At 42.6% G+C, this 26,175-nt stretch overlaps 1 protein-coding gene and 1 long non-coding RNA gene across 2 annotated transcripts in view; one reads left to right on the top strand and one right to left on the bottom strand.

Annotated features, from left to right (window-relative positions):
• The window catches only part of RHBDF1 (rhomboid 5 homolog 1), a 542,782-nt gene that overhangs the window by 207,680 nt on the left and 308,927 nt on the right, over nucleotides 1-26,175 (top strand). Inside the window, exons 4-7 of the mRNA XM_053472100.1 lie at nucleotides 11,027-11,240; nucleotides 11,646-11,852; nucleotides 20,881-21,003; nucleotides 24,764-24,930. Of these exons, the coding sequence (XP_053328075.1) occupies nucleotides 11,027-11,240; nucleotides 11,646-11,852; nucleotides 20,881-21,003; nucleotides 24,764-24,930 (711 nt within the window). The remainder of the gene's footprint in view (nucleotides 1-11,026; nucleotides 11,241-11,645; nucleotides 11,853-20,880; nucleotides 21,004-24,763; nucleotides 24,931-26,175) is intronic.
• LOC128502357 (uncharacterized) overlaps nucleotides 1-26,175 on the bottom strand; it is a 306,149-nt gene that overhangs the window by 49,166 nt on the left and 230,808 nt on the right. The window lies entirely within an intron of this gene.

Below are 26,175 nucleotides of genomic sequence, written 5' to 3'. Positions count from 1 at the left end.
CCAGATATGCCACTCTGCCCCCCAGATATACTTTATGCCCCCTGATATGCTTTATGCCCCCGATAAGCCACTCTGCCCCCTGATATGCTTTATGCTCCCCCAGATATGCCGCTCTGCCCCCTAGATATGCCACTCTGCTCCCCTGATATACTTTATGCCCCCTTGTATGCTTTATGCCCCCTGATATGCCACTCTGAATCCCATTTATGCTTTATGCTCCCCGATATGCGTTATGCTCTCCTGATATGCTTTATGCCCCCTTGATATGCTTTATGGCTCCATAGATATGCCACTCTGCCCCCTAAATATGCCACTCTGCCCCCCTAGATATGCCACTCTGCTTCTCTGATATGCCACTCTGCTCCCCTGATATGCTTTATGCCCCCAGATATGCCACTCTACCCCCCTAGATATGCTTTATGCTCCCCTATGCCACTCTGCTCCTCTGATATGACACTCTGCCTCCTAATATGCTTTATGCCCCCCTGATATGCAACTCTGCCGCCCTAGATATACCACGCTGCCTCCTGATATGCCACGCTGCTTCCTGATATGTTTTAGGCCGCCCTAGAAATGCCACTCTGCTCCCATAGATATGCTTTATGCCCCCTGATATGCAACTCTGCCCCCCTAGATATGCCACTCTGCGCGAACCTCTGCTGCGTGGAAGCCCCAGTGGAAGTGCCGGCAGCAGTGGAAGTTGTTCCCTGGCTGCCAGGGGACGTCTGCGTGATGCGCTCAGACAACCTCTGCTACTGCCGGCACTTCCGTTGGGGCTTTTATGGTGGAGCGCTGGAAGGTCATGTAACGCAGCAGCGAGGTTGTCTGCATCGCACAGATGTCCCCCGGCTGCCAGAGAGGCAGATCCTCACTCTGCTGTTTGCAGCAGGGCTAAGTGATAAAGAAAAGAAGAAAAAAAACACCTGCCCGGCGCCCGGAACGGCATGTCCCGGGCGGCGGGCGACATGAATTACGCTAAAACCCCGATTTTAGGCCGCACCCCCACTTTAAGTGGGGGAAAAAAGTGTGGCATACAAGATGCAGGGGTGGGTTGTATCCCAATATCTTGTTTTATGTTAATGTGTGTTTTGCTGGATATATCCAGCCCTGTGTGTCTAAAATAAATCAGTTCTTCTCTTGTTGTACCTAAAGACTACTCTTGCCTGGTTATTTGGGTACTGGATAGCGATATCCCTTTACTTTGCTTGGGGATATTGCCGACGGATTGCCGTGGTTTGTCATCCTAGCGGGAGAAGTCGTCTCTTAGCGGAGAGGGACAACCTGAGGTCCCTGGTCGGTCCGTCACAGAGATAAATATGGTTTATCTGAGATTTGAAATTAAGGAACTGGGTCCTTCAGGAATGCGAGTTAAAACCTTTCCCAATTTCAGGGGATTTACTCCCATTTAAGGAATATTTCTCTTATTTAAGAATTAAAGAGCACTTGATGCACCATATTGTTAAAGAGCTAAGGTGCCCGAAATATAGAGAAATTTCAGATCTTTTAAAAAAGAAGTAAAATAAAACCTATTTCTAAATGATATAAGTCTGAGATGGGGTGAAGTGGAAAGGTTACAGTTTTGGAGAAGTGGGCATTCAATTTAGGTATAGTTTATGAAGAGGATCATTGGATTAAATCAATAACTGAGATAATAAACCACTGTTTAAATATGGTGGAATTACAAATTAAATTAATGTTTAGATGGTATTTGAGCCCTAAGCTTTTGCTTAAAATGAACCCTGTTAATACTAATTTATGCTGGTGCTGTGAACAAGCAAATGGGCCCCTTCTACATATATGGTGGGCTGTACAAAATTAAAACCTATTTGGGATCTTGAAAAAAAGTGAGTAGTGCGCAATAAAATTATATAAATAATATAAAATACAATTATACAAGCAAAAAACACCTAATAAGTAAATGTGAATGTGCTGCTGGTACACCTCAGAACAAAAACCCAATTTGTTAAAGAAAAACTGCAAAAACATATATAGGTGACCGCGCCCCTCACACCAAGTGAGTATAAATAATGCAAATAATACCAATACCTTGAAGCTACATTGAATTGTTATTATTTGCATTATTTATACTCACTTGGTGTGAGGGGCGCGGTCACCTATATATGTTTTTGCTATTTGGGATTAAGATAAAACCCATTTATTCCATTTTAATTTACAAACGATATTTTAATAATACAACTCTTAATAGCTCTAAAAAAAACTTGCTAGACTGTAGTGACAGGCCAATGCTCCTTTATGGCAAGAAATGAAATATGTATGTCAAATGGAAAAAGGAATTGCTATGACAAGAATCTTGGACTAGGTAGATGAGTCCCTAAGGGCCTGTGAGAGCTCTTGATGCATATTGCAATATATGATCTTTCTCCCTCTCACAAGCCTCATTCACCATCTTTATAGAGCGTACTGCTTTATCTCTTCCAGCCTTGTCGCCTAGTTTTGTTTATTTTCATAATATTAATAATAATTATCCTATTAGTTATTGTCAATCTTTGAAAGGAATCGTGTTTGTATTTTATGTCTTTATTTATTGTCATTGTTATAATATCAAATAATTAAAAAAGAAAAAAATGTATTAGGCAGACTTACAATTACAAAAACATTTAAAAAAGTATGACATTACATTCTAAATACATAGACATTAATATGTAGTTGGTCCCCCCTTTGCAGCTATAACCCCTTCAGGACCGTTTTTTTTTTTACATGTTTGTGCTAAAAGATCAGAGCTGTTTTTGCTATGTCTTTCTTCAACTGTAATTTCTCAATTAGTGCACCCACACAAATCATTTGTTGGGTTTTTTTTCAGCACAAGTAGGGCTTTATTTTGAAATAATAATTATATATATAAACCATCATTTAGTATGAAAAATGTCTAAAATTGTGTACGAAATTAGGGAAAAAAGGAAATATTTTCACAGTTTCAACTATAAAAACTATATATGAGGGGCGGAGTTAGCGCTCGACGAAGATGGCAGCTTAAGCCTCGAGCTCCGTCCGTCGTCCGACTATTACGCTTGTTTTTTCCGCTTTTTTTCGACGATGGGGAAAACTAACCGAGTGGGGTCCACCCCACGAACATCAGGGGCGCGAGACCGTCCGTCCACTCCATCCGTCAGGTCCTATTTCCACGGGCAGTCCGACCAGGACTCTCGGGACTCGGAGCCCAAGATGGCGCCGTCTCCCGCCAGCCAGATCAGCGAGTGCTCCGAGGATGGCCTCCGGGATCGGGAGACGGGCTCCCCACCTCCGGCCACACCGGGTCCCTCCTGGCAGGAAGCTTTTAAGGCGCTTCCGACGAAAGCGGACTTGGTGGCCGTGATTGACTCCTCACTTGATCAGGCCCTGCGGGGCGTGCGGGCCGACCTCGTGGTCATTAAACATGACCTGAGGCAGCTGGGCGATCGTGTACACTCGCTCGAAGACTCTCACACTACCGCTTGCGAGCGCATCGACTCTCACTCTTCAACCCTACACTCACACACCGAAACCATCCATCAACTTTGGTGACAGCTGGAGGATCTGGACAACCGGGGGAGGCGAAACAACCTCCGCGTGCGCGGCCTACCTGAGACGGTCCCTCCGGAGCAAATTCGTCCAGTATTGCAGTCGGTGTTCAATTTGCTGCTCGGCCTGCCGGAGGATGCACCGATCCAGTTTGACAGGGCCCATCGCGCTCTACGGCCGAAGGGATCTCCATCTTCTCCCCCGAGGGACGTGGTGTGCTGTTTCCACGAATATTCCGTCAAAGAGGCTGTATTGAAGGCCTGCCGCTCTTCTGGTTCTGTGGATTACAACGGAAAAAAGCTCTCTATTTACCAGGACCTCTCGCCGCTGACTCTCCAAAAACGCAGGGCGTTGCGGCCCCTTACGGCTGCGCTTCGGGACGCTGGAGTTCCCTATCAATGAGGCTTTCCGTTCATGTTGATCGCCCGGCGGAATGGCGCTTCTTTCATCTTGCGACACCCGGGGGAGCTGCAACATTTTCTGGAGGATCTACACATACCTGCCGTGGAGGTTCCTGACTGGGAGGAAGCTTCAGCGTCTCAGCCGCCTCTCCTGGATCCAGCCGCCTCCTGGACATTGCACTCCAACCGCAAGAAGAGGACCCGACGTGACCCGACGCCCTCGATCGCCACAGGCTGACTCTCTCCTTTCGTGGACGCCCGCCTTATGGCCATTTGGGATCGTGAGTGTCTGTGCTAGTCTCACGATGTGCCTTTTTTCGCCCTGGCAATCATCGTGGACTGGGACTACTGTATTCGATCGTGTATTTTATTTGGTTTTTCGGCCGTTATTCTTTTGTTTTTCCGTCCTTTTTCGCCTCGTTTTTGATTTTCCGGCTTTCGTTTTGTGTTTCGCATCGATTTTATGTTAAAATGGTTTCCTATGATTGTGTCTGGTAGTGGCTGCCTTGTACTGGAGTGAATCTGCTCGCCACTTGTGGCACACTCCTACTCGCTCATAGCCTGGCTGCCTTATGGATATAGTGGAGTGATTTCACTCGCCCCCTGCCACACACACACACGCGCATAGCCTTGCTACCCTGTTGGGTATGTCCTCCTTGGCCGGTCCTGCCGGAGGGTTCGCGCTGCCCCTTGTTTTAGGGCTTCTTTTCCTTCACTATGCACCTGACCTGCTGTCCCGCTCTCCACCTTTCCCCTGCTGTTGTCCTAATTTTGCTGGTCTTTCTTCGTGTGGTTCGTGTCTCGTCCAGTTGTGTATGTGTCCCCTCCCCCCCGTGGGTGCTGTGTCAGTGCCCATTGTGGGTGCGAGGGTTTGCTTGCTACTTTTTCTTGTCCCCTTTGTCCTCTATTTTCTGCCCTCTCGGACGGTGGGGTGGTAGCGGAGGTATTTTTCTTTCCCCTGCCTGCCTACCTTGTTGTCCCCCTCCTTTGCTTCACCCTCTTGTCTGCTCTGTTGGGCTTCCCCCCCGAGCTCCCCTGTCCGTTCGTGGACAGTGAATTGGGGACTCTCTGTAGTCCCTCAGCTCATATGTTGTCGGCACTTTGTGTCGCCGTGGTAGGCGTTGTTATGACCTACTTGCACCTCATACACTACACTTTACACACGTTTCTTTTGTTATTGTGTTATATTGTTTTTTGTTCATGATTTGTTCGATCTGTGGTGGCCCCTTTTTTTCACTCTGTCCTACGTCAGCCTTCGCCATGTCATCTAACCACTTGCGTTTTGTAACCCTTAATATAAGGGGCCTCAATAAACCGGAGCAACGCTCCAAACTTTGCTCCTTTCTCCATGGCGAGATGACGAGGGGCGCTGCATATTTGTCAAGGGCTATGTAGGCTCCCAGAAGGTTACTCTGGTGAACCTTTACGCCCCCAATAAATCACAGGGCCGCTCCATTATTTCGCTACTTAATAAACTGGCGGACTTCCAGGAGGGGGTTACTGTTCTGGGTGGGGACTTTAACATGGTATTCGACCCTTTAGTAGACACTTCCTCAGGCAGGTCACACCTCCCGTACTCTATTATTCGCAAAGTCCTTAGACATCTTAAGCTCAATCAACTCATAGATACTTGGCGGGCCTTGCACCCGGATGAGCGGGATTATACCTATTTTTCTGCCCCTCATGCCACCTACTCCAGGATAGATACCTTTTTCATTTCCCATTTCCACCTGTCCTTCCTGCGCTCTGCTACGATTGGCCCTTCCACTATAAGCGATCATGCTCCAGTTTTCCTGGGGCTCTCCCTGGTTGCTCTGCCCAGGCCCCGGTGGAGTTGGCGGCTTAATGAATCGTTGTTGGATGATCCGGGAAATTTGTCGTCGTTGTCATCACATATTTCTCAGTACTTCACTGATAATGTTACTCCAGATGTTTCCGCCGCGGTGGTTTGGGAGGCCCACAAGGCGGTCGTGAGGGGACATCTGATAGGGCTGGGAGCCGCGGCTAAGCGGCAGCACTCGGATGCTGTCTTATCCCTTGTTAGGCAAATTGAGGCCTTAGAATTGCGTCACAAGGCCACCCTCCTCCCGACACTCCAGTTGCAACTTACCACACTTCGTTCGCGCTTGGCGACCATGTTAGACACCCGTATTAAACGTAATTTTTTGTTGACGCGACGTCTTTTTTATGAGTTTGGGGACAAGCCGGGCAAATTGTTGGCTAGGGCCTTGAGGGCGAAGAGGGCTCAGTCCTACTTGACTAGAATTCGTGACCGTAACAACAAATTGCACTTTCATTCCCATAAAATTGCTGAGTGCTTCCAGCACTATTACTCCTCCCTCTATATTCTTCCTACCGACTGCCGTCCTGGTCTGGACCTCCATGCTGCCACCTCTGATTTCCTGTCCGCAAATCTCAAACGGGTTCTTACTGCTGCTGATAGTGCGGCTCTTGAGGATCCGATTACTTTGTTGGAAATTGAATTTGCAATCAAGAATTCCCCTCCCGGTAAGAGTCCTGGCCCGGACGGCTTTACGGTTGTTTATTATAAAAAGTTCCTCCCTCTCTTGGGCCCTCATTTGGTCACACATTTTAACGCTATTGCCAGGGGGGAGCCCTTTGACCCTCGGGCGCTTGATGCCAGCATTGTCGTGCTTCCTAAGCCTGACAAAAATTTGGACCTCTGCAGCAGCTATCGGCCGATTTCGCTGATCAATGTTGATGTCAACCTGTTTGCCAAGGTCTTGGCCAACCGCTTGTGTCCCCTTTTGCCTGGCTTGATACACCCGGACCAGGTGGGGTTCGTGCCAGGGCGGGAGGCGCGCGACAACACGATTAAAGTCATTGATTTGCTGGCGCATGCTCATTATTCTGGTACCCCCCTAGTTTTGGCCTCGATGGACGCTGAAAAGGCGTTCGATAGGGTCTCTTGGCCCTTTCTGTTCCAAGTTCTGGAGGGCATCGGCCTGGGTTCTAGATTTTTGACCTGTGTTCGCGCCTTGTACTCCTCCCCGTCCGCTCGGGTTACGGTTAATGGTATCCAGTCTGACCCGTTCACCCTTTCCAATGGTACGCGACAGGGCTGCCCTCTTTCCCCCCTTTTGTTTCTCCTGGTGGTTGAGCCCCTCGCGGCGGCTGTACGTGCCCATGCGGATATCATGGGGGTCGACGTCTCTGGTCGATCTCATGTGATCTCTTTGTTCGCGGATGACATTTTGGTGACGCTTTCTGACCCGGGCCGCTCTCTTCCCGCGTTGTTGGAGGTCCTGGATCGGTTTAGCTATGTCTCCAACTATAAGATTAATCTCTCGAAATCGGAAGTGATGGGGTTTCGCTTGGCGCCGGAATTGTCCCACCATATACGTACCACTATGCCTTTCCGTTGGAAAGAGGATTATATTAAGTACCTGGGGATCCTTCTCCCCTCCGATTTGTCCCGGATCCGGTCTCTCAATTTTGACCCCCTGTTGGCCTCTCTTCTTTCTGATCTTCATAAATGGGCATTCCCTCATGTATCCTTGTTTGGGAGGGTCAGCGTTCTCAAGATGAACGTTTTACCCCGTTTCCTGTACCTTTTCCAGACGCTGCCCATTTTCCTCCCCCGCTCCAATTTTCGTAAGTGTCATGGTGCCTTTCTCCGCTACATCTGGCGGGGGAGGCCGCCTAGGCTTTCTTTTTCGTACTTGACGAGGCCTAAGACGTCGGGGGGATGGGCCTACCCAACCTGGAACTCTATTGGAGAGCTGCGCATCTTCGCCGCGTGGTGGAGTGGTCGGTTGGGGCGCGCCGTCTGTGGGTGTCGGTGGAGGCTGCGGCGGTGTCTTGTCCGATTGCCGCTCTTCCATGGATCGCTTCTCCTCAGCGCTGTGTGTCTCACCCCCAGCACCCCTTGATTGGCCCCACCCTGAAGGCCTTGGGGTATGCGGTTCGGGCTGGTGGTCTCGTGTCCCACCCTTCCCCCCTGTTCCCTATCTCTGGGCACCCTGACTTTGCTCCGGGTCGTGATCCGGTTCGTTTGGCGCCCTTTACTCCTGCAGGTGTCTCCACCTTGCGTGTCTGCCACGTGACGAGGGGCTCTGTCCTTAAGCCTTTGTCGGAGTTGACGGGGACTGTGACTAACTCCTTCCTGTCTCTTTTCTTTTACCACCAGCTCAAGCATTTTCTCTCCTCCACCGGGGCCATGGGTGGTGGTTCATGCCCTCCCACTGTTTTTGAGCAATTTTGTCTTGCGGAATCGGAGCCTCCGCACTTGCTCTCCGCTTTGTACGCTCTTCTGCTCACTCCGGCGGTTGCCTCCAAACCATACTATTTCAGCCTTTGGGAGCACGATCTGGGCCTATCCTTCTCTCCGGAGGATTGGGAACGGATGCTCATGATTGTCCATAAGGGTACCGTGTCTAGCAGAGTGCAGGAAACCCTCTTTAAGATAGTCACCCGATGGTATAAGGTGCCCCTGGATTTACACAGATTTTTGCCCCAGGTCTCCCCGTTGTGCTGGCGTTGTAATTCCTTCCCGGGCTCCCTTCTTCACATATGGTGGGGTTGTCCTGCCCTGAAGCCTTTCTGGGACAGGGTGGCTGAGGTCATTCGGGAAGTGTCGGACCCTGCGTTTAAGGCTACCCCGGCCGCTATACTCCTACATTATAACTCGGTTCCATACCACGCCTATAAAGGCTCCGTCAAATTCCATTTAATTAATGCCGCACTTACCGTTCTTCCTCGCTCCTGGAAGTCCGTTGTTCCTCCCTCCATATCTGCTTGGTTTCGCCAGGTGGAATTTATTTACCAGATGGAGGTCCTTACCAGCGCCTCTAAAGGTCAGGACCATTCGGTGGAGCTAAAGTGGTTCTATTGGCGTTCCTTTATATCCACTCTGGATGATCGTCCGGACCCCCCCTTGGTCTAAATTTGTGCCCTTTCCTTTCTCATATGCACGGTCTCTGCATTCGCTCTACATCTGATGTGTTCTGCTCTCTTTTTGTATGCCTGCCACCCAGGTTTTGTTTTGTTTTTGTTTTCGTTTGGTTCTATTTGGTCTCCTTTGTGCCCACTTTACCGGGACCTTCTGTTTCGGCTCTTTTGCCGTTCAGTCCCTGATCATGCTGCGCCCTATTGCTATTCATGGGTTCTGTATTTGCATATTGTCTGTACAATGTCAACACTTGTATGTGCCTGCAATTGAGACCATCCGCGGTCTTGCATCATGTTATGTTGTCATCTTCAGTCTGTAATTTTGCAGGTGCTCGATGTTCTTTGGACGTTACTCTATGTCTACCATGCTAATGTTATTTTATTGCTGTGCTACCTTGTACGGTCATGTTTTATTTTTCCTTCAATAAAAGGAGAATTAACAAAAAAAAACAAAAACTATATATAATCAGTGCAAATGAGAAAAAAAACTTCCAAAAGTGCATTTAGGTATTCATCCTGTTTTTGGAAACACCTCATATGCGTGGTATTTTCATTTATTTTGGCACTGACAGGGTTAAATGTGAATGACGTGCATCGCTGTTTCTAAACAAGATTTTTTTTTAAATGTGGTATGCTGGGAGTTGTGCCCAATAGTGGCAAGAAAAAGAAAAACTGCAAAAAAAAAAAAGTATATATTTTTTTGAAAGATGACATGCCAAAGTATTTTACTTGGGGCATTTTTACACTTTTGATTTAACCATTTTAGTGCTAGTCTGTCCTAAACATTGCAGTAAAAGTTCATTTTTTCATTTTTAACAAACCCATTCTATCCAAACACAGTATTTCAGTATTTTTTCCCCCCTGGGTACATGAAATTATTAAAACAACTTGTGATTTGTAGTTAGAAACACCGCCCCCCCAGTACATTTTTCAAACATGGAATTCTGACAGATAAGTTTACTGGGTCAAGGTCTCATCAGAGACACGGTCGACTTCTCATATTTAATTTTAACCCCCTCAAACTGTATATTTCCAAAAACTAGACAGCTTAAGGAATCTAGTTATATTGGCCTGTCCCATGCAGCTGATTCCACACCGGCGCCTTCTAAAAACACTTTTTTTTACATCCACTTATTTTTATGAGTGGATATGTGAAAGAACAAAATAGGTCTTGGTTTGTGTTCAGTAAGACCCCCCAAGTACAGCGATACCCCACATGCATAGATAAGTCATGTTTCTCAGATATTGTGGAGTCAAAACTTTAAATTTTTTTAAAATATATTTTTTATCAGATCACATGTAAGTGACAAGTTTAGGCCACTCACATCGATCAGGGAGATCGATCAATAATCATTGACTTAAAATGTCACTGACAAGTGATCAGGTAAAAATTATTTATTTTTTATTAATAATTTGTGGGTTTTTTTTCATAATTACACTAGATGACCCCTCTCTCTTTCTAGGACAGGGTCATCCAGGGGCTGCCATAATGATGAGATCACTCCTATTGGCCAGGAGTGATCTGATCATCATCAGCCCACTTTCTGTATGTTCTGTAGCAGTTTTACCACAGCATTTGATGTGGAAGCACCCTGGACTTTCAGGTCAGTGCTGTTATTTATTTAATTATTTAATAAGTTGCCAACTTTATAAGGGTAAGAAGCGCAGACAGTTTTTGTTTTGTTAGTTTAAACAGCTGTTTGTTCTTTATGGTAATTTAGATGAAGATCACATCATATTTTAAGACATATTTATACAGAAATGCTGGTAATTCCAAAGGATTCACTTACGTTTTCATGCCACTGTATCAGTAGTTGTCTACTTTGAGTGGGAAAAGCTGGGGATGTAATTTGCTCAAACACAATTATGCCACTTTTATAAAAGTTATTTGAAAACTACAGTAAATTGTGTTTCGACAATCGAAAAGCTTAAATTAAAAAAAAGTCTTTAAGGTGTAAAATATCTTTTGTAATAAAGGGGTTATGCAAGTATGCAATTGACCTGATACTGTCCTAAAACCTAGCTCTGGAATGTTTGCAGTGTATGGAGTGCAGTGTGTTTGTATTTTTGTTTGATAATTAAACCTGATTTGTATAATCCTTACAAGAATTAAAGACAAACACTGTATTATACTTTATACTATAAGGGCAGTTTTAAGGTGGCATATAGTTATTTGTTCACATTCTGTGTTCTAGGAGCACTGCAGAGTGGTTTGGAGTAAGTAAAGACGGTGATGCTACCCAGAAATGGCAAAGAAAAAGCCTACTGCATTGCAGCCAGAGATACGGAAAGTTAAAACCTCAGGTTATAAGAGAAATGGACTTTCCAAGCCAAGACAATATATCTTTGACTAGCACAGAAACTCCTCCACCTCTTTATATGGGACCAACTCATTTCAATATGCAAAAGGTAGTGTGTTGTAAAAATGATCTTTTGTCCTTAGATAGATGCCAGAATTCTCAAAATCATAAATGGGTTTCTATACATAGTATACACGGAATATTTTCATGTACAAATATACATACGTAGTATTGTTAATATAACAATTGTTATTGTTTGATTCTCAAAATAAGGATGATGTTTTCATCATAATAGCTCAGTGTACAAACAATTTTTAGCATAAATTATGCAGCTATTACTTCATATACTGTAAAACAATTATTAGATATGTGTTAGAGGTTGGGGATTTTAAAATGTAATAATCCTTTAGAATTTAGAATATCCCATTGTACCATTATTATATTATTGTATTTAGAAACTGATAGTATAATTACACAACTGGTTTCAATCATATTACCATTACCATTTTTTCAGATTATAGATCCATTGGCAAGGGGACGTGCTTTCCGCATTGTAGAAGAGAATGATGGCTGTAGCATGCCACATACACCAATTACTCCTGGAGGAATATCTCTGTGTTCATTTACCAGTTCAAGATCTGGATTTAACAGATTTCCAAGGAGACGGAAAAGGGAATCAGTGGCCAAAATGAGTTTCCGAGCAGCAGCAGCACTTGTAAAGGTAAAGTACATGGTAATACTTACGTTTATAGTCTGCATAGAGTTTGATTTGCAATTATATTGCTGAACACATTTTTGTGTATTATAAGAGATGCAAATATTTTTCTTGGTTAACATTTAAATATAAATAACTGGGTACTGCCACAGGAGCTGTATTGGAGCTTTAGCTAGCTGTAGCTTAGCGTATTCAGTGCTTGTACTGTCCTGAAAAGAACAGTGAGTTATTACAGCAGCCCACCCCAAGCATCAGACAGAAACAATGTTAAGGTGAAAACAGGACTGAGTTTTATTGAAAACACACCAGTATTTCAACATTACAAGGGGGAATTTACATAGAGTTCTCTACCAAACTCTCCTTTGCACACTGCTCAGTATTTGCACTCAGCCCAACTCAGCCCGGTAGGGGTCGCTATTGTAGTCTGTGTCTAAGATGGAAAACACAAGTGGCTCCGTGACTACTGGCTGAAACCGGCTGGATATTAGATCATGGTGCAAATACTGGCCGTGGAGGTCTCTGTCCTGTAAGTCCTCTCCCAATGGAGAGTAACACACCACACATAAAACCTCCTCCCAAAATGCAGGTGTCCTAATTTTTGTTTGAGCTCCACAGTCTTTAGAGTCTGTGGGAAATGTGGCACTCTGTACAAGGGGGTAGAAGTACTCCCAAAGGATCCCTTGTACTCACTTTACACAAAGGGCCCAAACTTTATAGGGAGGAGGCTGGAGGTCCATGACAGCTATAACATTGCATACTTTTAGCTGAAGATTTCATTATTTTTTTATTATAAATTCCTCCAAAGCATCTTAAACGTAGGAAGGTGTCATGCCCCATCCAGGCTGCGGAGCCGCATATCTCTGGGTTTTCCTTGTTTCGCTACAATCCATTCCTGGATTTCTTTATGCTCTGTCCTGATCTTCTGATTCTTTGATTCTAGCCCTGCTCTTGGCTTCAGCTTCTGTTTCCTTTATACGTTTTGTCTCAATCTGCAGTCTACAGGTATGTCTATTTGATATGTGTTTAGATTCAATGTTTAGTTTGTTTAGTACTTCTTTAGGCAGAGTTTAGCGTTAGGACCCGCCGTATATTGGAGTACTTTGGCATAGTGGTTAGCTAAGCATACTATGGCCATATGATGTGATGGAATCTCCAATTGTTATCTTATAGTCCTAGGCTAGTCCTGTTTGTTCCCGTGTAGTCTTGTCAGCCCTGTACTCTGTTGTTCTGTCTTGTGTCCTGTCCTATTTATGTCAGATCTTGTGTGTAACCTGTTCCGGTAACGTGTGAGGACTGCTTTGCTCTGGCCCTGTACCTGGCCCTGTATTGTTCCTGCCTTCAGCCCTGCCAGTGGGCTTCTTCCCTTCAACCCTGCCAGTGGGCTTCCTGTCCTGTCAGTGTCCTCAATATAGACTATTTCCTAGTATTTTGCCTCTAGTGTCTTTCTTTGCGCCTGTCTGTATCATCCCTCAGCTATGAGGCATCGTGGGGTACAGACAGACCCCAAAGTATCACCTGCTACTGGGCGTGCTTGCCCGGTTCCTGATAGAAGGCAATGCTGCAAAAAAAAAAAACACGAAATGCAAGAAGGTCAATGGATCATTTCCCAAGAGGGCATCTGAGTTGGCTGTGGCAATTCACAAATCACTGGCCAGACCTCAGAAGTCGATTTAAAGTACCTCTTCTTGAATGTAGATATGACTGTATAGCAGGAAACAAATTGACTATTGAAATTGTGCATGGTTTACGGGATTGTGAGGTTTTAGGAGGATAAGGAGTCCGGTATGCAGGACAGCAACAGCTAGAGCGAAGACTAATAGCAGGACAGCATATTAACCTTTCTCCAGGAGTAACGAAGATCATAAAGTATGGCCAGGGTCAGGCTCACAGAAGACAGCAAAGTCCAAATAAGGATAACCAGGGTCAGGATCACAGAAGACAGCAAAGTCCGAATAACAATAGCCATTTTGATTGGACTTTTGATTGGTCTTGTTGCTGACAACAGGACCAATCAAAATAAACTGCACGCAGAGAGGAGCTCAATCAAGCACAATAACTGAGCACTGAGTGATACTCAGTGCTGGGTTTTAAACTTGCCGCTTGTGGAAGCTCCGCCCCATGTGTGATGTCATGCTGGCGCTTTCTCGTCACCTCCACTTGAAAAAACAAATAAAGTTAGTTGAGGGCGCACGCATAGTACTATCCTTTCGGGAGGCAAAAGAAGCAGCACAGGACCAGGTACCTGCCGTTAGCGGGTACTCCGGTGAGTGACTCCGTTGGGGTCAATGACATGGGGCCTATGTTTATATAGTTCAGAAGAAGATAAGATGTTCTAAAATGATTTAGAAACCTACATACTTTGACACCTGTAGGTTTTTAAATGTTTTATTGCAAAGAAGTTTAATGCTAGTACAAGAGGTCATAGCTTAACCCCTTCATGACAAACCCCATACATATACGGGCTGCTGTCAAATACATCCATGGAAGCCTCACAAGTGAGACTAGCTGTGGATCATGGGAGGAAAGCCCCCTAAACAATGGTGGCGACGGCCAGCTAAAATAGAGCTTAGGAAGCAATCAGCTTCAAGGCATTTAGCAACACAACCCCCCTACCCTAATCGCCTTATGATTGCTCCGAAGAGCAATCGCAAACCGCCCCATCAGTGAAAGTCATTGCTGCCACTCACAAGATATTGGCACCAACTGTCAGATCAATGAGTTCACAGAGGGCCTATCCAGGGCATTCAACCATGACTGACCAGATGTCCAAATGCCAAAAAATCCACACCTTTCAAAGGTGGCCTTTTAGCTCCCAAATAACAAACCCATGCATGGTGGGTATCACTGTATTCTGGAGGTGTTACTGAACACATTGAGGTGTTTGACAGGGACATATACCAGGAAGGGTGTCTATGTTTCTAAAATATATGATTTAACGTGGGTAAATTAAACTGACCGGACATTTTGAAATAGCAATATGCTACTTGTACATGAAAAAACAGGGGGGTAAAAACATTGGGTAATAGTAGAATCTGTTTAGCAGGTTTTTTGAGTAGCTTTTGTGGATAAGTAAAATATTGTAAGAACAAAAGTGAGAAAAGGTGCTTTTTTCACTTTTTCAACATGTTTTATATATATATATATATATATATATATATTATAGTAAATTAGACAATATGAGCAAAATAATCTATCTGTGTGGGTTCAATAAATCAGAGAAGAAAATTACAGATAAGCACAAGCACTGCTGAAATTTTAAAATGGCTATTGTTATGAAGGGTACAAAAAAATAAAATCAGCCTCTGTCACAAAGTGGTTTAGAGATCTCATTGGGAGTAAAGTGCCTTTCCCCTCCCCACTTGACACCAAATGGGTGGTCTCCTAGAGACAGAAAGAGATTCATATAAGAGGTAACCTGAGAATAAAACTTTCAATTACCTGGATCATCATTCTGACAAGGGACATAACATCTGGGGATTCTCATAGATTATTTTACCTCTTTAGAAGTGTATGTTTTCTCTGTTTTATCCTTGTTTCTTTATACTGTTTTATATTGTGATTTGTGTATGTCTTCTTAACATTATTTTTGTATCAATCTGTGTGACCATTTTTGCTTGGATTAAATGTAAACTGACATCTTGCAGCTGCAAACCCCTTATGATTAGGGGTAACTAACTTCTCAATCCTTAAAACACCCAAATAATGCCCAAGAGAAAGCCAGACAAAAAAGCTTGATTTCGTGAGGTCAACAACAAACAGAAATGGCAAGGAGACAGACGAGTGCTTGTCAACTGATACCTTAACTTTCCTATAACCCTTCAAAGGGTTCAGAGTGTGCCGAACCTTAATGCACTTGGTCAAGTCACAGAAATTGCAGTACTTAACCCCTTATTTCAAATGCTGGGATTTTAACTCTTTCCATGCACCAATTCTACCACCAGCTTTTATCAAAGTTTGTTGTTTTCTTACACACATTTGACTTCAGGCATGATTTTACTGCTCCTGGTATATGTCACTGACAAACACCCCATTATGTGTTCAGCAACATCTCCTGAGTACAGTGATACCACCCATGCATGGGTTTGTTGAGGGCTGAAAGGCTACATTTGGGAAGTGTGCATTTTTCAAATTGAAATTGTGACATGTGGTCATTCTGCCCCACGTGTTATTTAGGACACCTTTGAAGCCAACCAGTTCAATTTACCCCATCAAATCATATTTTTGAAAACTAGACACCTCGGGTTATTTCAAATGCTGTTATTTTAACTCTTTCCATGCATACATTTTACCGCCAGCCTTTGTCAAATTTTGCCATAGTTTTTTTCTGTACATTTTTTCCACACATACATTCTACTCAAACACCCCAATATGAAGCTCGAGGGCACCTAGCCATAAAGACGGACCATTATAAGAACCCAAAAATCTGTCCTAGACCTCCATCCTATGACTACTAGTAATCCGAACAAAAAGATGAGGAGCTTTTACACTGCATGTCGCCAGACAAATGCCAGCAGAATATCCGTCCCATGGGCATAACCTTGCAGGCAAATTTTAACTTACCCAGTAATGACTGAAGAATGCACAAAGTGACTTTTTTAGAGCTCCGTACCAGCACCACCTGTTCCCGCAGGTCATGAAGCTTATCCTCATGCAACCTAAACTGCATCGTCTCAATATCAGTCTCAATATCCCAAAAACTTAAAAACCGTGAAAAGACCTTTGGTCGTGCCGGGGGCCAAGGGAACCCCTAAATCAGCAGCTCTGGATTGCAGCGTGGCTGAAAGAACAAAACAGGGATTTGATAGACTGGGGGCCAGTGCACAAAAAATAAAATGCAATAAGGATGGGATCCCGGATTCTGTAGTGACAACATACTCAAAAAATGAACTGAACGTTTCAAACAAAAAAACAAGAAATTGGAGAGCCCATGTGGAGGCATTTGTCAACGTAAAAGGCCCCATTCTAAAAACATCCCAACATGTTAAAACATGACTGATGAAAAGGGAGCGGCCAAAATCCTTCCTCCATGTCCACCTTGGCAAACAAGGCACCCACGCCAAATTTCCTAACCCAATGCATTGTCGAAAGAGGTGTAGGACACCCTGCACGGACAGGGGGGAAATACCGTGATTGACCGATGCACCACGCCACTTCTTTGGAACCACACCCAAGTGGGATACCCTCAGATTGGAAAAAGGCATAACAGAAAAGGGACCAGCCATCCGTCCCAAGGCAGCCTCCTTATCCAACTTCTCCTGAACTATAGTAGGATTCTCCAAAGCAAACCAAAGATTCTTAAAAACTCTAACTCCATCCACCTTCTGAAAGAGAATCCGAAAACCATTGATGAAACCTTTTTGCAGTAACCTAGCATCCCCCTGTTCCATCCTTTGAACGCTCACTGGTGTACTCTCTTTTCATTCCAGACTCGGTAGGTTTTGTGGAACTCCTGAAACAACAAGGGGGTGGCTGTTGTTGCATTTGGAACATTCATTTAGAAACAGTTCTTTGTGGTCCCAAGGCATACCAGGACGGATGGCCATACTTTGACAAAAATGTTCGTCATAACAGAGCTATCCCTGCCCACTATAAACCTGACACATTTATACAATATATCAACACCAACCCATTTAACCTTAAGTTCACCCCAATATCCAAGAAGAAAAGATATAGTTACTAGATGTAGAACTTTTCTTTCAGAATAACACCATCTGTTCCAGAAATTACACCAAGCCGACGGATAAAAATGGTTACATAGAGTATACGAGTTGCCACCACTCCCTATGGTTAAACAACATACCAAAGGGACAGTTAATGAGAGCAAGGAGAAACTGTTCCAAGAGTGAGGATTTCGAAATAAAAGCCACGGAAATTAAACAAAATTTTTTAGAGAAGAACTATCCCGTCGAGAGGTTAGACAGCAGCCTTCAACAGGTTGAAAAAATAGAGAACAATTATTGGAAGGAAGAAAGTGGGACACAAGGGAACAGGGGAAGAAGGATTTTAGTTTTTCCTTCTTCCCTAAATATAATACACAAACTAATAAAATTACACATATCCTAGAGAAACATTGGCACATTCTTAGGAACGATGAGATTTTAGGAACCGTACTTCCCGGCAAACCCCAGCTCATATTTAAGAAGGTGAGGTCACTTAAACAGATCCTTTCCCCCAGTGTACATAAAAGGAGAAGGAGAGAATACTTGAACACCTGGGAAACATAAGGAACAGAAATATGAAACATAGTGTCCATAGACACTGTAATTCATGTTCTCGTTTTACTTTTGAAACCCTTAAAGTAATAGGTATAGACTGGGTCCCTCCAAACTGGAGAGGGAGGAACAGTATTGAAAATCTCTCCAAACCTAGTGGATATTCAAACTGAAAACCTTCAAAAAAGGAGGTCTAAATATGGAACTTCATATTTTAGCCTTTGTCTAAATAGGAGGGCTTATAGTTTAAGTGAATTAACAGACCAATTGAAACACACAAATCCACTGTTTTGCCTGTTCCCATGTTGACAGATCACCATGCAACCCTAAACAGTTAGTAGTAATGGCCCTCTTGATATGGCCTGACCAATGTCAAAATGTTCATTCCTGACACCTACCTACCACCTCAAACACCTTGTAACTATCTATACTTACCTTTCTAGTAATAACCCCTTATAAATAACTATAATAAAGATTTTAGCTTAGAGTGTAGGGTTTTATTTTTGAGGTTTATTTATTTTTATTATTTTTTATCCTGACCTTTATCTGTATCTTAACAGCCTGTGGTATGCCATTCTCCTCTGTTCTTCTCTTCAAAAATACTCAATATGTCCGGTAACCTACCTCTTTTCCTATTCCATTTACATACTACTGTGCTGATTATCACACCACTACATAATGCCATATAATGTCATCCCCGTTGGCATATATACAGTAGTTAAGATGATCACTCCTCCGGAAGTAACATTAATAATAGATATTCCTTCTATACATTGGCGATCATACACAAGCCTCCCAGTGAAGTTTCACGCAATTACAGGGTGGTTTGTACCCTGCATGACGATGCACAGGAAGGAGGCGATCCGGACATCATTCAGTTAGGAGGAGACCCGAACGTCATTCCATCAGGAGGAGGAGACACGGACATCATTCCGTTAGGAGGAGGGACGTACGGCAGAACAGCTGAGAGGAAAGACGGGAGATTGCGCCAAACACATAAAAGAGAGAAATAGACAACAAGAAGATATATTCTCCTGAAGAAGCTGAGCTGGCGGAACGCATAGAGGAAACTTGTATCAGTATATACTGACTTTTTAATAGACTGGATTTTATTTTTATTTATATACTCTTCACAGATTTTAAGTATTTATTTATTCATTACAGAATATTTATTTATTTATTTGAAATCATGTATTAAGAGTTCCCTGCAATATATTATATATATATATATATATATATATATATATATATATATATATATATATATATATATATGGCTATGTCCCACAATAAATTACATTTTGGATGAAATAAGATTGGTGATTTAGATCACATGGGCACTTTATACAAATTCAAATACATCACATTTCACTCGGAAATACCGGAGACACAGCAGTGACCGGGGGACCTGATCGCGAAGCTGTGGACATACATCAGACAGCAACCATCCCTGGAGATACGTCAGAATGACATACATACCCAATATGTTCATCTAAGTGTAAGTGCATCCACCACCTTCTATTATCTCCTTGAAGAGAAGATACCATCCCATGTTTTTTTTCCTTCTGTTCTGTGCTTTTTTATATGTGAACCTGCATACAGACCCTAAGGAGTTCAGTTCTGAATACCACATTTACTTTGTGAGTGCATTGAGAGAATTTGTGGTTAATAGTGGTGTGTTTTTTTTTCTACACTATCACGTTTTTTTTGTGTTTTTGATTTTTTTCATGGCCGGATAACAGAAGCGCCCCTAAGTGGAATCTGTTTGCAAAGCTAGATAAAGCAACCCAGAACAAAGTTTCTTAATTACGCTGTCTAAAGTTGAAGGCCTGAAGCCAGTTGGAGAAGGTTCTAGGTGTCGGGCAATACCTACACTTCTCATCCTCCTCTTTCTTAGAGTCATCACTTTTCCCTTTGTCGAATTTAAAGCACTCACATACAGGGCCGGCCCAAGGCAAAATGCCGCCTGGGGCGAATTTTAAAATTCCCCTTATCTACCCTTCCTCTCCCTCCGTCCCTGCCGCCCCCCCATTATCTACCCTTCCTCTCCCTCCCTATTATCTACCCTTACCCCCCCACCCTTGTACTTACCTTTCAGCAATCCTGCGGCGAGTCTCCCTGAGCGCCGGAAGTGAGGTAATCTTCCGGCACTCAGCATTACAAGCCGGCACCGAGACCGAACAGGGAGACTCGCCGCAGAGGAGAGGGGTGCCGAGCGGGTACTGACAGCTTGGTAAGTGAAAACCACTCGCCGCCCCTTTCTCTCTCCCAAAGGGCTTGGGGCGGCAAAGTGCTACCCCTTCAAAAGTGCCGCCTGGAGCGGTTGCCCCACTCGGCTCCATTGTCGGGCCGGCCCTGCTCACATATATGCCCCGACCTCAGCAGAAACTTTAACTCCTTGCTTGGTCTGCCTAGCCCTGTCATGCTGCCATTGCATCTCCAGGGCTTCCTTTTGTGAAATCCAGACAGTGTGGACTAAAACTAAAGTGGAGAAGTGGCCACCTTACCCATGGGGAATTAAACAGTACTTCAGTTTTCACCCCCTTGCTCTATGTATGGATCCTAATTTAAAAATCTAATCTAAAATCTAAAAATTCTGATTAAAATATGATTCAGTGGTATTGAAACAAACACCTTGGGTGTGCTCGGTTATGAAAAAAAGAAATAATAATAAATATATATATATACATATGGGTTTAGCCGTATTAGTCCAGTAGACACGATGTAAAAAAAAACATCGCAGTATGCGGTGATACCTTTTTTATTGGACAAACATAACATTTAAAAGACAAGCTTTCAAGAGTTATCCTTTCTTTTTTTAGGGTCGTTCTGCAAAGCAAAGTACTTTACGGCAAGTTCAAAGAAGGAGCTTCACCCCAGCTAGTTTTCTGGAAGAAGATACAATAGATTTTCAAGATGAATTGGATACTTCATTCTTTGCAAGGGTAAGATGTGTATTTTGATTTGATCTGACATGCATTTTTCTACTTGAGATCATCTTGATGAGCATTTGGCATAAGGTAGTTGTTCTACCACAGAACAATCCTGAACACAATTGTTCATACATATATATATTTAAATATATATACACATATATACACCGTATTTGCTCGATTATAAGACAAGGTTTTTTCAGAGCAAATGCTCTGAAAAATACCCCTCGTCTTATAATCGGGGTCGTCTTATAATCAGACCTCAAATAGATCTGTATCCTCCTGTCTCACCCCCCCCCCTCCACCCCACTTACCGGTGCTTCTGAGTCCCTGGTGTGCAGCCGAGGCAGTGTGTAGATGTCTACGCGATTCGCGTAGACAACTTACGCTGCAGCCGGAAGGAGGTGTGGCTAGCAGCGGGGGTTGTCTGCGTCCATCGCACATCGGGGAATTCTCTCTGACAGTCGGGGAAGGTCTGCGCGATGGACGCAGACAACCCCCGCTGTTAGCCACACCTCCTTCGTGTAGACATCTACACGCTGCCCCGGCTGCATGACAGGGGAGTCAGAAGCAGCGGTAAGTTTGCGGGGGGGTTGTATTAAATGGGGGGCTTAAGGCATTTCTGGAGGAAGAAATGCCTTTTTAACTCCCTATACGCCACTCTGCCTCCTGAAATGCCTTAAACCACCCTATATGCCACTCTGCCCCATAATATGCCTTTCAACCCCCTTAATGCCAGAGTGACATATAGGGGTATAAGGCATTTCTGGAGGCAGAGTGGCACATAGTGGGTCAAAAGACAGATCAGAAGAAGGCAACTATTTGCACATGTGGTGGAATTGTAAAAGAATTAGAAACTTCTGGGATATAGTCTTTGATTTCTTGGAGCATACTATGAATATTGTAATTAAAAGAGAACCAACAGAAGTGTTATTACACCAAAGTTGGCCATCTCTTACTCTAACTCAAAAAACTTTTACAATTCACTGTTTTTTAGCAGCAAAAAAATAATTGCGTAATATTGGAAACAAGACATAGATTTCTCCTTAGATTTATTAGTAGCACAGATAAAACACCAAATAACAATGGAAGAAAGGGTTAGTTGGATCCTAGACTCATCATTGAAAACAAAGAAAATGTGGAAAGACATACTTACTATTGTTACAAATATCTCTGAGACATCCCTGAACGTATAAGTTAGATACAACTCTTGATCTCTCAAAAACCCCACTAGCCTACCCTGCACTCGTTCAAGATATAATGATTGTGATATATACATCAAACAACAACTGTTGACATGTTATGTGTTAAATGTATTTTATGTAACTTTTTTCTTTTTTCTTTTTTTCCTTTTCATTTAGTTTTGTCAAATTGTTTCTTGTATATTTATTCTTGTTTTGTCAAAGAAAAAAAAAAGGGGGGGATATACCCCTTGGAATAAAAAAAAAAAGGCATATCATGGGCACAGTGGCATATAGGGTTAAAAGGCATATCATGGGGCACAGTGGCATATAGGGGGTATAAGGCATTTCTGGGGCAGATGTGCATAACTGGGGGACAGGTTGGAAAATAGAAGGAAATAAAACCAAACTATTTTTCTCAATCATAGCTTTTATTAAAAAAAAAAATAGTTTAGATGAATTAACATTTACTGGTAAAACTTTTTTCCTATAGGGTCGTCTTATATTCAGGCTTTTTCTTTTTTTCCTAAATTAATATTCAGATTTGGGGGGGTCGTCTTATAATCAGGGTCGTCTTATAATCTAGCGAATACGGTATAAATATATATATATATATATATATATATATATATGTGTGTGTGTGTGTGTGTGTGTGTGTGTGTGTGTGTGTAAGGGCAGTGTATGTATATATATGTCTGTATAACAACCAGCCAATCACCGGTAAGGTACATCGCTTGCCGTGATTGGCTGGTTGTTGTATACTGGGTAGAGGGGTAGTCTTATACGGCGAGTATAGCCCAAACTCTATATTTTAACTGGAAAAGTTGGGGTCGTCTTATACGCCGGAATATACGGTACACATTTGGTGGAGTTGTACTCCTATTAACAACTTTTGGGAGACAATATCATCTCGTATGCAAATGATTTTTGGGCAAGAATGGAGATTGACTCTGGATCAGGCTCTGCTGCATTTAAACCTCCCTAATACAAATAACAATGATTTACGGTTTCTTCTCCATTTATTAACGGCAATTAAAATAGAAATTGCAAGGAACTGGAAAACGCCTGAAGGTATTAGTTGGACTACTAATCAAATCACAATTAATCTATCAATGTAAAATGGAAAAGGGAATTGTAACCCAATCAATTTTTAATAAGGAAAAATATAGGTTTTGGAGCAATTACAACAGGGCAAATTAGATTGATAATAGGAAGACATAGGCACCCTAAATGAAACGATTATTTAGAATATCAATATTATTTAAGAAATATATAAATCCTGGTGATGCTGGTAATATACGATCACGACCATAGTGATAATAGCCATCGAATTAAGGGAATTTTAAATGTTTGTCAAATTTGTTTGTATTATATGTATGTAAGTCTGTATTCGTTTGTAATGGATTCAATCAGATATGAATAAAATGTATATATAAAAAAAGGCCAGGTTCTTGTGATGTTAAAGAATGAGACAAAGATAAATCATGTCAGAACTTTTTCCTTTTGTAATGTGACCTATAACGTGAACAATTCAATTGCAAAGCAAACTGAAATCTTTGAGGGGGAAAAACAAAACTCACAATAACCTGGTTGCATAAGTGTGCACACCCATAAACTAATACTTTGTTGAAGCACCTTTTGATTTTATTACAGCAATCAGTCTTTTTGGGTAGGAGTCTATTAGCATGGCACTTCTTGATAAAGATCAAGATGCTTTGGGTCTGTTCTAAGGAGAAGATTGAATGCAAATGCTGAGCCACCCTGAATAACTTACTACGTGTGTTAGTGGGCTCAGGGGGAGCCTAGTTATTTATAATAACTACATATTGAACTATATACACTATATTATATTTCCCTGTTGCTTTTTGCTCTATTTCGACTGAGATATCCCTCTATTGATCTACACTGTGGAGGACCTGTTACATTGATACAGTAATGTTGTTTTTTTTATATATTTATTTTACACTACACTTATTGTTCTGTTGTGCACGCTCACTGGTGTTTCTTCATTTTTTCACATAAGGTTTTATCACCTATTTTGTGCTTTATTATATTTAATTATGTGATTTGCCTTCTTAAACTTTGCTTTATATTTGCTCTCAGCTTCCTCATTGTGACTTTGCATATGGTCCCTATTGTTATGAAAAACGTATTTTTGTAACTTATAAATGTTAGATTGAAGACATTCCACTAATCTTCTCTAAGCCTTTACTAGATTAATTTTGTGCAAGAATCCCAAGTGGCACATTATTATGGTCACTGTTTCTCAAATGTCCCCTTACTTGAAGATTTGAGAAAATATCTATATTGTTAGTTATCCCCAGATCAAGACAGGTTTTTGTAGTTTTATTCTCCACTAATTTGAACATGAGCGCTTATTTAACAGGTAAACAATTGGTTAATTTAACCCCTTGACCAACGTGTTTAGAAAGTGTCCTAACAGAAAAGAAAACCTCTGTGTACATACATTTTAAGTATTTGATTACTTTGTTAGTCCTGTTATTCTTGGTTCTTAAATAAAATTAGCACTGAGGTTCCTATATTTTTATACATTGCAAATATAAAATGTGCTTGCTTGTTATTGTACATAGGAAGGAGCACTTCACGAAGACCTGTCAAGTTATCCAGATGAAGTGTTTGAATCTCCATCTGAAGCTGCAATCCAGGAGACTAATCAATGTGCAAAATCTGAAGATGTAGAAGAAAAAACTGGAAGTGCCTTGGATAAAAGTGAACTTGAAAAAAGTCATTTAATGCTGTAGGTGGTTATTTATAAAATTATAAACATTTGGTTGGCCTGTTTTTCTGCAAAGCAGCGGATATTACCGTATTTGCTCGATTATAAGACGACCCCGATTATAAGACGACCCCCCAAAATCAAAATATTAATTTAGGAAAAAAACAAAAAGCCTGAATATAAGACGACCCTATAGGAAAAAAAGTTTTACCAGTAAATATTAATTCATGTAAATATATTTTTTAAATTTCCTTTTATTTGCCAACCTGCCCCCCCCAGTTATGCCACTCTGCCCCCAGAAATGCTTTATACCCCCCCTATTTGCCACTCTGCCCCATGATATGCCTTATACCCCTATATGCCACTCTGGCATATAGGGGGTTAAAAGGCATATCATGGGGCTGAGTGGCATATAGGGGGTTAAAATGCATTTCTGGAGGTATATATGCATATCATGGGGCTGAGTGGCATATAGGGGGTTAAAATGCATTTCTGGAGGTCCAGAAATGCATTTTAACCCCCTATATGCCACTCAGCCCCATGATATGCCTTTTAACCCAGCATGTACTGGCTGCCTTGGCTTGATAGGAGTGTGATTGCTGCTAACAGCAATCACACTCCTATCAAGCCAAGGCAGCCAGTACATGCTGGAACCTGGGGATGATAGTAGTGGGATTACAGCCTCCCTATGCCATGCTACAACCCCCACCCCCCTTACACATCCATGCTATCACACACAAACACACATTCACAAACATTTAAATACTCATTCATTCCATTAATCACACATACTTCACACATTAATCACACATACTTACCCAAAAACCCTCCCCCACCCCCTTACCTGAACTGCAGATCTCTCACTCGAAGACTTCTGCAGGGGACCGGCTGTACCAGCAACTTCTCTGGCCCCGCCCCCAGAGGAGGGAGGGGGAGATAGAGTTCTGTGAGGAAGCTACAAGCTTCCTGTCCTCGCGACCGGTAAGCAGCATGGCCCCAGCCATTTTTTTGGGGTCTGATTAGAAGACGACCCCGATTATAAGACGAGGGGTATTTTTCAGAGCATTTGCTCTGGAAAAAACCTCGTCTTATAATCGAGCAAATACGGTACTATTTTACTGGGCCTTATCCATGTATATGTATATGTATATATATATATATATATATATATATATATATATATAACCGACATTAAGTATGTAAAATATCTAAAAAGGTTGAGACAAGATTTTTCACATGTTTCCCTATAAAAATATAACCAGTATT

The sequence above is a fragment of the Spea bombifrons genome, chromosome 7 (assembly GCF_027358695.1).
Source record: "Spea bombifrons isolate aSpeBom1 chromosome 7, aSpeBom1.2.pri, whole genome shotgun sequence".
Classification (NCBI taxonomy): Eukaryota; Metazoa; Chordata; class Amphibia; order Anura; family Pelobatidae; genus Spea; species Spea bombifrons.
The sequence above is the reverse complement of the archived record's forward strand: the minus strand, read 5'-3'. Positions and strand labels throughout refer to the sequence as shown.